Genomic DNA, 15714 nt, shown 5'->3' on the forward strand with positions numbered 1-15714 from the left:
ATGAAATTGCTTACAAATGAAAGAGAATTTTTTTAAACAGTTATCTTTCAAATTTTATGATGATTGAACTTGTGGTTTGGAAGACATATTAAGAAATGCGAAGAAACGAAGATTGTGTAAAGATTTTATTAATTGAATCTCTTTTTACGTTCATTCATTTTACGTAATTTCGTTTTACACCCACTTTTTGCGTCCGTAATTTGAAATAACGTCCTCTTTTTTACAATTTTGCAAGCTCTAGCTTATTATAGCGTAGTTCATTAAGACTGGTTAAATAAAGAAAGTAAAGATCACCTTCGCCCAATTATCGCAAGGTTGTTGGTGTTAATTTCTCGTGTAAATCAGCTTGTTGTTCTAATCACTATGTCGACAAGAGAACATTCTCTATCAACCTCAAATGCGTGGAATTTCCGATATCATGATTCGATTTTATGTGCACGTGATATATATAAGTAAATACGAGCGCTCTTATCATAAAATTACCAGCCGATTGGAAATGAAATTGGACTAGAAATTAGACTTGGAACTGGATTGGAAAGTAGAGTTTAAATTTGGCTTCAAATCGAACCTGACATAGGGCATTTAATTAGATTTGAATTTGAACTAATTTGGGCTTGAGGAATTACTTCAAATGGAACTGGAAATTGGACATCAAATTAGATTTAATAGGGTAGATGATCCATTAGTTGCGCCACTAAGCACAATATACCTTCATTTTGCTTGTTTATTGAGGTATATGCTTCAATTAATGCTTGTGGGATATAAATTTATCAAATACAAGGTATTTGTCACAAGGCAAGACAATTACTTTCGTCGTACGAGAAGCTTTATAAAGAAAAAATGAATTTTCCGATTCAATTATATTGTACCAACAGTTGCGCTAATGTTTGCTTAATTAAGTTTGATGTTCCTTTAATTGTGTTATTCCATATACATTGCTAGGTTGCTAAGTGAAAAAACATCGTAGCAAAACTATAGATGAGCGCCTATAGTTGTGCGCTCCAACTGCGCGTTAGATTTTGGAAAATTGGCATTTTAGCAAATAATGCTTTAATTTTAAATGGTGTAGTCTAACTACCAATACGTCTAAAAACCTGTTTTATATAATGAATGTAATTGTTTTATCTAAAATGCTACGGTGACGAAAATATGCATTAATAATGAATAGTAGCGCAACTATTGGTACTACCACAACTACTGGATCAACTACCCTATTAAACTTAAATTTGGATAAATTTGCACTAGAAGTTTTACCCTGCATTAAACATGAAATCGGACTTAAACATTTTATTTAAAATTGAAATAGAATTAGACTTGGATTTTAAATTAAAGATGAAATTTGACTAAACTTGGCTTTGAAATTTGGCCAAAAACTTCAGTCAATTTGGCTTTTGTAAAATAAAATAAGCCATTGCCACGGTGTTCAAAATACCGTTATTAAAAAATAAAATAGGCCATTCAAACGGCAAATGCCAACTGGTTTGTATTGCCATCCTACACCTCTTAGCGAATTTAAAAAAAAATCGTTCGACGAATTTTTGAGTTACGCCCTCTTGAAGTTTTAAAGCGCAGATTGTTCATATAAAGTAAATAAAAACCTTCAATGACAGTTCCAAATGAACGTAAATCACAGCCGATATTAATTTTTTATGCAACATATGCTCATTGGCTACCATCTTAAGAGTTTTACGCTGTATTGGGACTAACCGGAAATGTTCCGGATTGAGTTATCGCTGTGGGAAACGGCTGGTATTGAACATGAACAAAAACTTATCATGCAACACCTCAAATTACGCCAGAAAGTAAAAACTAGATTAATCGATGTCAGATCAATTATCTAGCACCACGTTGGTTTCATCTGGACAAGTTTCGAGGACTTCCGGGAATACCCAGACAAGTGGCCAGTTTCGTCCATGAACAGAAACTTATCGTGCGACACCTTAAATCACACTAGAATTCAATAATTAGATCAATGGAAGCCAAATCTGCTATTTAGGGACAGGTTTGGCCATATATTGACATGTTTGGAGGACTCCGGGAACCCCTATGAAAGTCAATAACAGTATGTGGTATATCTTTGATAACAAAACCCTCTTCGGAATTGGTTATTGTGGTTTTCGGTACTTAATTTGGCTTACATGGATCTAAGTTTTAGTGTGATTTAAGGTGTCGAATGATGAGTTTATGTTCATTTTCGAAATTGGTCATTTCCTAGGGGTTCCCGGAGTTCCCCAAATATGTCCAGATATGACCAAGCCTGACCCCAGATAGCAGATTTGACTTCCATTGATCAAGTTATTGAATTCTAGTGTGATTTAAGGTATCGCACGATAAGGTTTTGTTCTTGGACGAAACTAGCCACTTGTCAGGGTGTTCCCGGAAGTTCCCTGAACTTGTCCAGATGTAACCAACGTGGTGCTAAGTACTTGATCTGACTTCTATTAGTCTAGTGTTAAAATTCAGGCGTAATTTGAGGTGTCGCATGATAAATTTTTATTCATGTTCGATACTGACCATTTCCCACAGCGACAACTTAATCCGGAACATTTCCGGTTAGCCCCAATACAGCGTAAAACTCCTAAAATGGTCGCCAATGTGCTTTTGTTACATAAAAAATTAATACCAGCTATGATTTACGTTCATTTTGGAAGTGTTATTTAAGATTTTTATTTACTTTATATGAGCAATCTGCCCTTCAAAATTTCACAAGGGCGTAACTAAAAATTTGTCGAACGATTTTTTTAAAAATTCGCTTAGAGGTGTAGGATAGCAATACAAACCAACTGGCATTTGCCGTATAAATGGCCTATTTTATTTTTTAATAACGGTATTTTGAACACCGTGCATTGCGTCTTGAGATTTATAGGGCAGATCGCCCATATAAAGTCAATAATAATAAATCAATAATAATAAAGTCTATAATCGCAGCCGGTAAAGATTTTTGTGCAACACATGTCCATTGGCATTCATTTTAGGAGTTTAGCGATGTATTGGGGTCCGTGTTCTCTGCGGTTTTTCCTCCATCTGTCTCATTTTTCTTCTTTTGCTTTGCTCTGGAGAGCAGCAGGTAACGGATTATCCCTAGATGTATCGGTAATCTATCTGTGAATATGCTATGAAAATTTACTAACATTTCCATAAGAAACTGTTTGGGTAGGGTAGTTGATCTATTAGTTGCGCTACTAAGCACAATATAACTTCATTTTGCTTGTCTATTGAGGTATATGTTTCAATTAATGCTTGTGGGATATAAATTTATCAAATACAAGGTATTTGTCACAAGGCAAGACGTTGCACGAGAAGCTTTATAAAGAAAAAATGAATTTTCCGATTCAATTACATTGTACCAACAGTTGCGCTAATGTTTCCTTAATTAAGTTTGATGTTCCTTTAATTGTGGTATTCCATATACATTGCTAGGTTGCTAAGTGAAAAAACATCGTAGCAAAACTATAGATGAGCGCCTATAGTTGTGCGCTCCAACTGCGCGTTGGATTTTGGAATATTGGCATTTTAGCAAATCATGCTTTAATTTTAAATGGTGTAGTGTAACTACCAATACTTCTAAGAACCTGTTTTACATAATGAATGTAATTGTTTTATCTAAAATGCTACGGTGACGAAAATATACATTAATAATGAATAGTAGCGCAACTATTGGTACTACCACAACTATTGGATCAAGTACCCTAATTATTTTTAAATCTTCTCTTAGGAGTTTTCCACCATCACTTAACCTTAAGTTGGACTAAAAAATTGGAATCGAATTGATTTTAAATTGGACTTGAAATTGGTCTTTAAATCGAAGTTAAAATTAGACTTGGCAATGATTTCAAATAGATTGTGATTACGCATAATGACAAAATTTTAATCGTGAATTCACGACACTAGTTTGTTTATGTAATGAAGTAGGTAACCAAGGCAACATTCACGGAATTAAAATACGGTCGATTAAAATTGATTGAGCCTAAAATTGACTAGATATTTTTGTCAATAGCGAAACTAGAGAAGGGCTAGAAGGTGGAAATTCTGTCTATTAGTAAACAGGCATTAAATATGGTTGCCTTTGCTTAGAAAACTGTAGTAAATATCGACATACTCTCAACTGTAAACATGTTTTTCCGCAAACGTGACATGATTTATAATTTACATAATTTGAGAATAGTAAAACGTCTGGTGAAAGTTCAGCTAATAAATGTTAAATATTAATTTGCCGTAGGCAAGTATTTACCGAACTAAATTTTACGGTCGGTAGATTAAATCCATTAGCGGCGGTAAACTCGGTGATTAGCGATGTTCATCATTGCATGAGATGCTACATACGCAGCCCTCTACTAAACATAACCTCATTCTACTTGCAATATAAAGCATTTCTATCAATTCTTGAAGCTTTTTATTTGCAACGGATTTTTTGTTTGTTGGGAATTTAGTTATTGTTAATTTTTCAAAAGTATCGTTCAGATAATTTTCCCTTCGAGTTTTCCGGGAAAGTATCAGACTTTGCAAATCGCTAGGCAAAAATCAAACATTGAATCTTTAAGTTTATTCGAAGTAAATCAAAGCAGATTTTTGGGCTGGCATTGGAAGATGAAATTAGGTACGATAAATATTCAGGAGAAATAAAAAAAGAGCTGTTTAGATTTATCAGATAATCAATACTGTTACTTCAATTAAATAAAAACATTCCTTCCATTCTACCTATTCAAGATTGCAATTTATAAATACACATAGTTTAATTTTATAACAAAATGCCTTCAACAGAGATTCTTTGAACAAACGTTACTCTATACAATAGTAAATTGAGTTAAATGCGAACAAATAAATTCATTTCCCTGTGCAGTATTATCAACGTTACTTGTAGAAATTGGATCAAATCGTGTCGGAATCGTTGTGGAAGTTTGTTCAAAAACACCACGCGATGGTAACGAGTAGTTCAAGTGGATTCAATGCTGATTATCCTGGAGTTTTCAGCGGAAACATCGTTCGTCCAAAGGACCGCATCATGAATGGTGGGAAAAACTTTACAGTACTCTCGTTCATCCGAACCAACTAGTTTACATTTGACCATCACTTCGTACACTGGGCTTGATGTTCCGGCCACCAGCACCTTGATGGAAAGCTTCTCAAACTCATTCATCAGAGATTTTAGCGAGGACACCGACGACGGATCGATATCACTGAGAGCCGTGAAGTCCAGTATCAAGTAGTGCAAACTTTGCTGCCGTTTATAGTCGCCGTCGTTGTTTATTCGTTTAATCGCTTCCGTCAAGTTTAGGTTTAACGCTTGACACAAGCTCGTCTTGAATCCAGCTCTGGTTGCGAAATTTAGGCTGCCGCAGAAGTGAAAGATCTTCATGTTTGGTAGTTCGATGGTCTGAAACAAAACCAAATGCGACTTTTATTTAGAATTTAATTAAATTTAAATAATACAAATCACTTACCGCTTTATAGCGATTCACATCTAAATACAAGTCCGTGTTGGGCACATTTCCCAGCAAACATGTGTACGGTTTCATTCCACGAAAGAAAATGCAGCAAATACTGAGTACAATTCCAACCAACAAGCCAATGTCGATGGCAACCAGCACCACGGTTAGGAAGGTTACCAACCACACTACCGCGTCCACGCGGCTGAGTCGCCAGAAGTCCATCACCTGTGTTACCTGCATCAGCAAACCCTTAAGTGAAACCACTATGATACCGGCAAGGACGCACCGTGGCAGCGGTTCGAAGAATGGTCCCACCCAAAGCAGAACGACGGCCAGAATGGCACAGGATACGACGGAGGCGATCTGTGTCTTGCCACCCACCGTGTACTGGATCATCGAGCGTGAAAGTGACGCCGAAAATGGCATACACGTGAAGAATGAACCGAAAACGTTACTGACGCCCATGGCCAGCAGTTCCTGGTTGAAGTTGATTTCGTAGTTTTGCTTTTGGGCGAAAATTAGTCCCATCGATACGGACACCACGTACGCCACCATTGCGATCGTGAAGCTGTCCAGCAGCACCGATCGAAGCAGGTTCAAATCCGGCAGGGAGGGAGCTGTGGGAGTGTAGAAAAAAAAAACAAGAAAGGGGGGTAAGTTCGAAAGAGTAGAGTAAAAAACTGATCGTAACTCACCAGGAAATCCCGTTGGAATGTGTCCGATAGTTTTTATGGCATATTGTTCATTTAAATGCAGATATCTTGACAATAGAGTGCCAGTAATAACAGCCATCAGTTCGATTGGAATTGGAATCTTGCTGCGTTTGGCCACCTTTGGCTAAAATTCAAAAATAAAAGCAAATCGCAATACAAACAATATTTAAATTATCTTAAATAGAATGATTTTTGATCTGTTCTTTTTTTTTTATTTGCTCGTATACGACTCCATATGCGATCATGATGTGAACTATCTTGGAAAGGAACTGCCTGATGCGACGAATGATTAATTGGATGAACTGGAAAATTTCGATATAGACCAAAAATATATTGGGTTGTGCAATGGCAGGTGGGACTCGCACCCACGTTCTTTCTTTTGGTACCCAAATGTTTTATCCAGTATATTTTTGGTCTACATTAATTTATGTACAGTACAGTTTAATTTGTGGCAATACAAAGTTTGCCGGGATAGCTTGTAGCATAAAAAACGAACTTCCAAATGTGCATAATTTTCAAAAAAATATAACATTAGATCACTTTTATACTATTTTAAGTGATGCACTGCTGAAAGTTCTTGAACGCAACGCACAACGTTATTGCATTCAAAATTCAGACAGAATAAACTAGTTTATCAAATAAAGCATTAGTGCCTCACTGCTTACTTCACCTGAGTTATGCTACCTCTACCGTCGTCAACGGACAGAACGAAAAACTAGATTTTTTTTAAAGTTGTCTCAACCATGCATTAAGCAGCTTACCTTCAGAAATTCATTATTTATCACCAGCAGCACTATGGTAGTGGCCGATACCAGAATGGCCGTTTGGTTGATGTTGGCGATCTCCGAGAATATGGCGATGTACGTCTGTAAACATAGAATAAGAAGGGAACAGTGTGTTAAATACTTGAACGATCAGTAAATAGTAGCTGGTTCAATTACTTACGTTGATTATCTTGAAGTTGCCCCCGGTGGGTGGTAGCGAAAGCCCGAGCAGGTCTTTAATCTGTGAGGTTATCACGTGAATGGCGGCACCCGTCGTGAAGCCCGAAACCAGCGTGTCCGATAGGAGAAATGAAATAACGCCCAACCGGCAGACGTACATTATCAGCTGTTTATTTGTTTACGAAAGCGAAAACAAAAAGAAACGTACGTAAGTAATAGTTGCGTCACAAAATCGTTAACGTTTGCAAACAGAAGGAAGGACTGCAAACAAAGGGGCAATCAATCAGTTTGTGCGGAAAAACACTGATCTAAACATATTCTTAGCCGTCGCTTAGGTCTTTGATTAAGTAGCGAACGATGAAAGAAACAAACGAGTTCTACTTCATCTGCGGACTGAAATGCCTCCAAATCTGAAGATGTGAAGCAAGAACTTTGAAGAGAAATGGCAGAGGAAGGAGCAGTCCGAGAAAAGAAACAAAAACAAATTCAAGAAAATGATAAGAGACCACCGATAAGCGCAAAAAGTTGAGAGAAGAAAATTGATACAAAAAAGAATAACTCATCTTTCTATAGTAAAGAATTAGATATGCTGGATAAATTTATAACACCAAAAAAATAAACTCTATTGTGAGGCTTTCGTTAATTTCCACATATTTTTCAGATATTATTGACTCTTCACACCGGCGTGCCCAGGCTGGGGCACAAATTTCATGTTCAATTTTAACACCGATTTCAAGTCCAATTTCAAGTCTAGTTTTCAGTCCAATCCAAATACAATTTCAAGTGCAATTTAAATCTAATTTATATCTAATTTCAATAGCTTCTTTAAGTACAATTTCAACTCTGACTTTGCTGTACAAAAAGTGAAAATACACAACATTGCTGAATATAATATACCTCTACCTTTGCTTGTTTAGAAATTGTAGAACTTTTAATATAAAAATAACCTGATTTTGACCCCGAATTACGTGCAAAAAAGGCATTATTTCATTCAAAAACTTTCCCCAGGGAATCAAAATAGTTTCATCCAGACTGAAAAGTTTTATAAATCATGTTTATAGGCACAAAAGTTAAACAAAATTTAAAGGCTGACAAAATCGGGATAAAAAACTGATGAAATTGGAGTAGACAAAATCGGGGATAGACAAAATCGGGAGCTGACGAAATCGGAACATTACAATATTTCCTATTATGGTAAAGCGATGATGAAAAACCCCAAATAAAAGATGTAAAATTATGTTCTGTCACGTGAAGATTTCATGAAATATTTTTCTCTTATTTGTTAATTTCTAATCTACTACCTAATGATAAAATTTTCATGAGAACATTTTTGGTTTCTGAGTTATGACTGAAAAACTCGGATTTCATAAACATTTAGGGTAAGGAACCAGTTAAGCAGTGTCACCTGTTTTAATCAGTTGAACTTTTTGTACTTTTTGAACTTTGTGCACTTTTTTATTCATATTTTCAAAATCTTTTGATAAGGACATCATTATGAATCACCTAACCATAGTTTTAATTTTCACAAACACAATTTACTGTGTTTCCGACATGAAATATGATGAATTAAAAATTGTTGTCCAAAAAAGCTGCTGAAAACAATCGCCGCCTCACTGCTAAGCAATTCATCCCATTTTTCAACACTGATTTCAGTGATTTTAAAAGTCAAGCACTTAACATTCACATACCAAATTATTCAATGCAGTTTTTTCTATAATCTAAAGTTTTGTTACTAGCCGAAAATCCGAAAGCCGAATAAAACTGAAAATAAATTCTGAATCGATGAGACCTGTTCAGCAGTAGCAGCAACGGCACTGAAATGCGTAAACTATCGTGTTGCCAAAAGACTGATTCGATTCTGGAAATAAGAATTATAGGTTTGAAATTAACTGAAACCTCCAAACGTGGTTCAATACTTTTAAGAGAAATGTATGTTCATAATTAATTTTTCTTTATTAAAAACAACAGAAAAGACAGCTTTTTCAATAATTTTCGACGATTTTCTCAGTGATTTAATGAAACAACGAAGTGTTTCAATGTTATTTGCTTTGACAACACTGTTTTGTATTCGGACCGTGTGCGCTGCTATGTTTGCCTTTTATGTTCTCCCACCATCCTTATGAACAGCGAGTGAGACGTCAAACTAGCAGTTTCCCATAAGAACACTGGAGAATAAAAGAGACGACGAATACCGTTCGCCGAACAGTGCGATGAGTGTATGCCCCGATAAACAAATTAGACGGATGGCATTTTACGCATCTAGCGACCAAAAATATCAAATCTGTTAATGCAGATGCCGATTAGTAGATCGCGGATAGCAACGCGAACTTATTGAATATGGGGAAAAGTTCGAGGGATTTTCTATGGGGGCGTATAAAAATTCAGATTTCAGGACTGCTTAAAAAAGTACCTTGCGGGTGAAAATATGTTCGGTCTGATCAAAATTAGTTCCATCGCTCCAACTTTTAAAGCAAAAAGTCAAAAGCTTAGCTCAATAATAGTGTCTTCCAGTGGTAACAGCTTAGATAACTAAAGGTAGCAAGAAGATTGGTATGCTGATATCCCCCACTTAGTCAACCCATCGCTTGTAATAAAGTAAAATAATCAGTGACCCGCTTAGACTGCTTAAAACCGGTTCTTTACCCTACCTAATTCAAAAGCTCATACATTATGAACCAAACAACGTGGAGCAAATAGTTTCTTATTCTTAGAATATTCACAGATAAACTAATAATGGATTTGGAGGTAGTTCTGCTGTCCTGCTGCTCACCAGAAAATGAAGCAAAAACGACAAATGGGACAGAAGTAGAAAAAACGAAAAGAGCTCGAAGGAAAATGTGACAAAAACTGGACAAACGGCATAGAAAAAAAAACAAAAGAAAACCGTGACAGTATGGAGGGGAAAACGGGTCATCAAAAGAGAGAAAAATGAAATTGTACAAAATGGGAGTGGAAAAGAAGGAAAACGAGAAAAAACACGAAGAGACTGGACAGAAAAAGATGAAGAACGAAAGCGAAAAAAGACAAATGAAAGAAAGAAGGAACTCCATAAAGAAAACGAACAGAAATGGAGAAAAAAACGTGACAAAAAAGCAAAGAGAAAAAACCGGATAGAAAGAGAAACAAATTAAAGCAAAGACAAAAGAGATTAATCGGAAAATAAAAATAGAACGTGACAGTAAGTCTATGCGAGATCGTGTTTACCGAAATTTATCGAAATCGTTCGAAATTTACCCTAGATTTTATAGTAGATCACCATTAAACTACAGACGCTAATGTAAATTTCGCCCGGTTTCAATAGATTTCGGAAAACACGAAATTTCGCGAGATCTCGCGGAACACACGGAAAGGAATACGAAATAGAACCTAAGAGAAGCCAATAGTTAAATGAAGAATTGCGAGAGAGAGAGAGGGAGAGAGAAAGAAAGACAACCGATAGAGGAAACAAAGAAAATGGGAAAAGGGGACAAACAGGATATAAATGGAGAAGACGGGAAAATGGGGGAAAAAAGAAGAAAAGAAAAATTTAAAACGAATGAAAAAAAGGCCTAAGCCGGGTGATAAAAAAGATGAGAGGAAAGGAAACAACGAAACCAAAACCAGAATAAACGTAACTGAAAAGACGGAGCACCAAAAAAAGGAAAAATGGACCAAAACGAAGACGAAGAACGGGAAGAAAAGAAGATAAAAAGAGTTAGATGAAAAGTGGAAACGAAGAAAAGGGGAAACGCGAAGAGAATAGACAAAAAATGGGAAAGAAAAGAGCAAAAAAAGTGATAAACATGATCTAAAACAGGACTGAGAATAAAAAAATGTGATAGGGAACGAAGAAAAATGGAACAATGAAACAGGAAACACGGGACAGAAAAACATGAAGAACGAAAGAGAAAAAAAGACAAATGAGAGAAAAAAGGAACTCCATAAAGAAAACTAACAAAACGGTACAGAAAAGGAAAAAAAACGGGACGGAAATGGAGGAAAAGAGAATGGGAACATATTTGAGCAGGAAAATGGAAAAAAGATGAAAACGGCAGACAAAAGGGATAAAGCTTAGGGATAAAACGAAAAAGAAAAATAGAACGTGACAGAAAGGAAGGAAAAGCAGGACATAATAAGAGAAAGAGCGCAACAGACGAAAACGAAAAACTAGATAGTAAAACAAAACAACCGTAAACCGGAACCGTAAGTAACAAGAAACAGAATAAGAACTGGACAATCGGGACAAAAAAGAGAGTCATAAAAAAGAGAAGAGTGAATATGTAGAAAACGGGAGGAAAAACGAGGAAAACCCGAGGATACCGTACAGAAAAAGATGAACAACGAAAGGGAAAAGCAAACTGAAAATGAGGATAAACTAGACATAAATGAAGAGACAAAAAGGAAGAAAAAACTGGCTGGGTATGGAGAAAAAAAGGAGATTATACGAATGCAGAAAAATGGAGAAACGAAAAATAGAAAATAAAACAGAACGTGACAGAAAGGGGGGAAGAGTACAATATAACAAGAGTAAGGAAATACTTTCTTCATTTTCCTCTGTTGTTCAAAAACAAAAAAAGACGAAAACGGAAACCGAATAAAAAGATTAAAATGGGACAGAAACAAAAACCGAAAAGGTAAGTATGAACGCAGGAAATGGGCAAAAAACAGGATAGAAAAAAGTAATAGAGAAAGAGGAAACTTCCCACAAAAGAAAACAAAACAACAGAGAGAAGGCAGACAAAAAAGGGAATAGAAAACAACCAAAAGGGAAAGAAGAATAGCTAGAGAGAAGAAAACTGATGGAAAATCTAAGGAAAACAGAAGAAGGAAACAAACGGGATGTAAACGAATAATGATGGAACAAAAAACGGAAAAATGGGACAAAAAGAAAAAAAAAGAAAAAAAATTGAAGAAAAATTTAAAACAAAAGAGAAAATTAGAACGATAAAAACGAGAGGAAAGGGATAAAAGAGGGCAAAAACGGAATAAACGTGACTGAAAAGACTAAAAATGGCGCACCAAAAGGATGAAAACTTGAGCAGATGAAGACAAAGAACGGAAAGCAGACAAAAAGACTAAGAAAAGCTGGAAACTAAGGAAAAAGGGAAAACGAGAAGAGAAAAGACGGAAAACGGGAAATAGTTAAAAACGGGGGATGAAAAACAGGAAAGAGAACGAGAAAGAGAACGAGAAAGAGAAAGAGAAACGAAGAAAAATGGAATGAAATGAAATGGAATAATAAAGCAACGTAGAGTACATTATTCTTATCATTTTCACAGATGGATTATAAATTTATTTGGAGGCAGTTCATAGCCTGCTCACCGGAAAAAGAAACATAAAAGGACAAATGGGACAGAAGGAGAAAAAACGGAAAAGAGCACACAGGAAAATGTAACAAAAACTAGACAAACGGGATAGAAAAAGAGAAAAAAAGAAAAATGAAAAATGAAAAACATAAACAGAATGGAAGGGAAAACGGGTCGTAAAAAGAAAATGTAAAACACAAGAGTGAAAAAGAGGGAAAACGAAGAGACTGAGCAGAAAAGAAGAAGAACGAAAAGGTAATGAAGACAAATAAGAGAAAAGAAGGTGAACGAAGGAAAACTAGAAAGAAAACGGAGACAGAAATGGAGAAAAACGGAACAAAAAGGAAGAAAAAACAGAATGTCAATGGGGGAAAAGAAAAGGTGTGTCTACGAAAGCAGGAATATGGAGATACGTGAAGAGAAAAAGGGAGAAAGCGAAAGAAAAAAGAAACGAAAAACCGAAAAGACAAATCTGATCACAGATTTGTCTTTTCGAAAAACGGGACAGAAAAAAATAACAGAGAAAGAGGAAATAGTCTACATAAAAAAGGGAACACGACAGAGTAAAAGAGGGCAAACTAGGCAAGAAAGGGAAAACGGGAACTTTATTCTTCTTTTGCCTTTTGGTTTCTCTTGTTTTCAGTTGCGTATTCTCTTTCTTGTCTGGGTTTCCCTCCTTTTCACTAACGTTTTCTTTCTCTAACGTTTCTGTTCATTTTTACGCCGTTTTACTCCATTTGGATTTACCTTTTCGCTTTACAGCGATAAACAGGATATAAACGGAGAAAAAAAACGGAACAAAAAACGGGAAAATGAGGCAAAAGGAAAAAGAAAAACAGTAAAACAGACTAAAGAAAAATTTAAAACGAAAGAGAAAAAGACCTAAAACGAGAGATAAATGAGGAAAGAAAAGGAAAAAAGAAAGCTAAAAACAGAATAAACGTACCTTAGAGGACGAAAAAATGGATCGGACAAAAACGAAGAGCAGAAAGGAAAGGAGACAAAAAGAGTTAAGAAAAAAAATGAAAGTTGGAGACCAAAATAAGCAGAAACGAGAAAAGAAAAAATGAAAAACGGAAAGAAAATAGCAAAAAACCGAGAGATGTAAGACAGGACTGAAAATAAGAAAAATGAGACAGGAAACGACGTAAAATGGAACAATGAAACAGAAAACACTTGTGTCCCGTAAAATGAAGGAAAATGAGAGAAAAAGAGGAAGAACAGGAAAAGGGTAAGAGCGAAAATCAAGGAAACGCAAACGAGAAAACATGGAGTGTTGAAAAACGGTGTGGAAAAGTAGAAAAATGTAACAGAAAAAAGGTAATAGCGTATGTTGCTACATCGTCGTAATTGCCTATTCCCGTCCTATCCAACACAAATTATTAAAAATATCAGCATTTTTATGACACACAATGCAAAACTAGTTATTCTCTAATATTTTAAGTTTGTTGTCTATTATTCGCGATCAATCAAAGTGAGCTGAGATCTATTTAAATGCTTTTTATCATTAAAGAAGTCCTACCAGCCAAATTCCCTACGTTTTCGTGAGACGAAGAAGACAGTGTCGACTAATCGTTTTAATTTCCGTCATTCATAAATGAAAATAACTCACGTAAGGTATTGTCGTTATTCTACAGCCAGAAAAACTTGCCCGACCTGCAGAAATTTTGGAGAATAACATTTGTCATGCCGTCCTACACAAATACATGCGCGTTAGCTTCGTAAACATTGTTGTGATTTTTAGTTCGGACGATGAAAAATTTTAATGGATGGATTTTAAAACGGTACGACGAATTTTAGAAATAAAGTCAGTTGCGTAATTTCAATAATATGCTTTAATAGTCGCTTTGCAGTGATTTCAAAGTTCACGGATCGGAAGGTAAGTGTGTTTTAGTCAAATCAGTACAAGAACTTTTGGAGTATTCATTAAATCCATCCAGCAAATGATGAAAATTAGAACGGCTTTACTTACTACGACGGGAATTAGAAAAAGACCCTACATGTGAAAGAATAATATCGCAGACGAAAAATGTCAATCCTTATTTCAAGTAAAAAAACATCGTGTCAATATCAATATCGTGTTTGAAGAAAAATTTCAACTTCAAATTTGTTCAATTTCAAATAAAATTTAATGTCCAATGATAAGCTCAAAATGCTAGTTCATTTTGCAGGCTAAAACGTACTTCCGAAAAGTCGGATACCCCACCTTTTGTCTGGATGTCTGGGCACGCCAGACTCTTGACTCTTTACTACATGTTTTAGCCATGCTTGGTGAACCATCGAAACCAATCGAAGCTCTGCATTTGATTACTCCTGGCTATTTTAACAAGTGTTTTTGAAAAGTTGAAAACAGGTGCTCACTAAACTGTTTCACAATTCGTTTTTTTTTGTTTAGCATAATAACGTTTGTTCAGAAAACCTTGTCTAACAGTGATAAACATTAAATTGTTTTGAATAGGATACATTGTTTAATTGAAAATTTCTTTTTCAAATAGCACTTTATCAATGGTATCATTGAATAACCATGACAATTTACCTGCAGTAATCCAACCGCTAAACAAACCGTGGCTGCCACTTCAATCGGTCCTCGAACCGCAGCGTCCGCTCCGGTTGGCTCTACTAACGTCCCATTTTCGGCTGCCGATTTACTCAATGTCCCCACGTCAGAGTATGCAAGCACAGTTTTTCCCACCATAATCGTCACGACCGCAAACGTTCCCATCGAGTTGTGCCTCGAAGTGCCCAAAAAGAAGTACACTAGCACCGGGAAAAATGCCATATAGATGCCCGTAATTGGTGGCACATTGGCCAACAGAGCATAAGCCATGCCCTGTGGGATGTGCATAACGGCTACAGTACAGCCACTGATCAGATCTGACACAAAATCTCGCTTCCATGAGTACTCTGACAACCATGCGAAGATAGGTAACACACTAGTCACACAGCTTCTTGCGCTAACATTCCGAACACTATTTAGCATATCCCGGCACACGTTGCTGCTAGGAACACTATAATGCATCTCACTGTTCAGATCCTCCTGCCGATATTGAGGTCTTGTAACGATCAATTGGCTTACTCCGGGAGCCAGTTTACTACTCCCAATTCCATCGTCAACCAAATCCTGATAGAATCCGCGGTTGGTGATTCCATTGCGTTCTTTTCCGCTTTCGCCACTTTCACTACTGAGGGTGAAATTATTATTTCGGTTCATGATTTCGAACTAGATGCGCTGCGCTTTAGCGCAGCCGCTGTCACATACGACGACTGATCCGTAACTGGTGAGGCTGTCTAGCTAAGCTACGAGGTGCTCCACGGTCATGCGTCGTCTCGTTCAGAACTGATG

At 36.3% G+C, this 15714-nt stretch overlaps 1 protein-coding gene across 1 annotated transcript; it reads right to left on the reverse strand.

Moving 5' to 3' along the window:
- Nucleotides 1-4758: 4758 nt before the first annotated feature.
- On the reverse strand, nucleotides 4759-15503 carry LOC128737018 (sulfate transporter-like). The gene is made up of 6 exons (XM_053831562.1): nucleotides 14908-15503; nucleotides 7088-7252; nucleotides 6904-7008; nucleotides 6125-6266; nucleotides 5442-6046; nucleotides 4759-5374 (listed from the first exon to the last, which is right to left on the reverse strand). The coding sequence occupies exons 1-6, from the start codon at nucleotides 15388-15390 to the stop codon at nucleotides 4934-4936; spliced, it is 1941 nt and encodes a 646-aa protein (XP_053687537.1). The 5' UTR covers nucleotides 15391-15503; the 3' UTR covers nucleotides 4759-4933.
- Nucleotides 15504-15714: the final 211 nt, after the last annotated feature.

The sequence above is a fragment of the Sabethes cyaneus genome, chromosome 2 (assembly GCF_943734655.1).
Source record: "Sabethes cyaneus chromosome 2, idSabCyanKW18_F2, whole genome shotgun sequence".
In the NCBI taxonomy this organism is placed as follows: domain Eukaryota; kingdom Metazoa; phylum Arthropoda; class Insecta; order Diptera; family Culicidae; genus Sabethes; species Sabethes cyaneus.

Excerpts from the sequence above, each read along its gene's own strand:
- LOC128737018 (XM_053831562.1), bottom strand. The coding sequence starts at position 15,390 with ATGCATTATAGTGTTCCTAGCAGCAACGTGTGCCGGGATATGCTAAAT. Across the intron at positions 6,267-6,903 it reads TAAATAATGAATTTCTGAAG|CCAAAGGTGGCCAAACGCAG; the intron begins GTAAGCTGCTTA and ends TTTGAATTTTAG. Across the intron at positions 5,375-5,441 it reads ATGTGAATCGCTATAAAGCG|ACCATCGAACTACCAAACAT; the intron begins GTAAGTGATTTG and ends GTTTTGTTTCAG.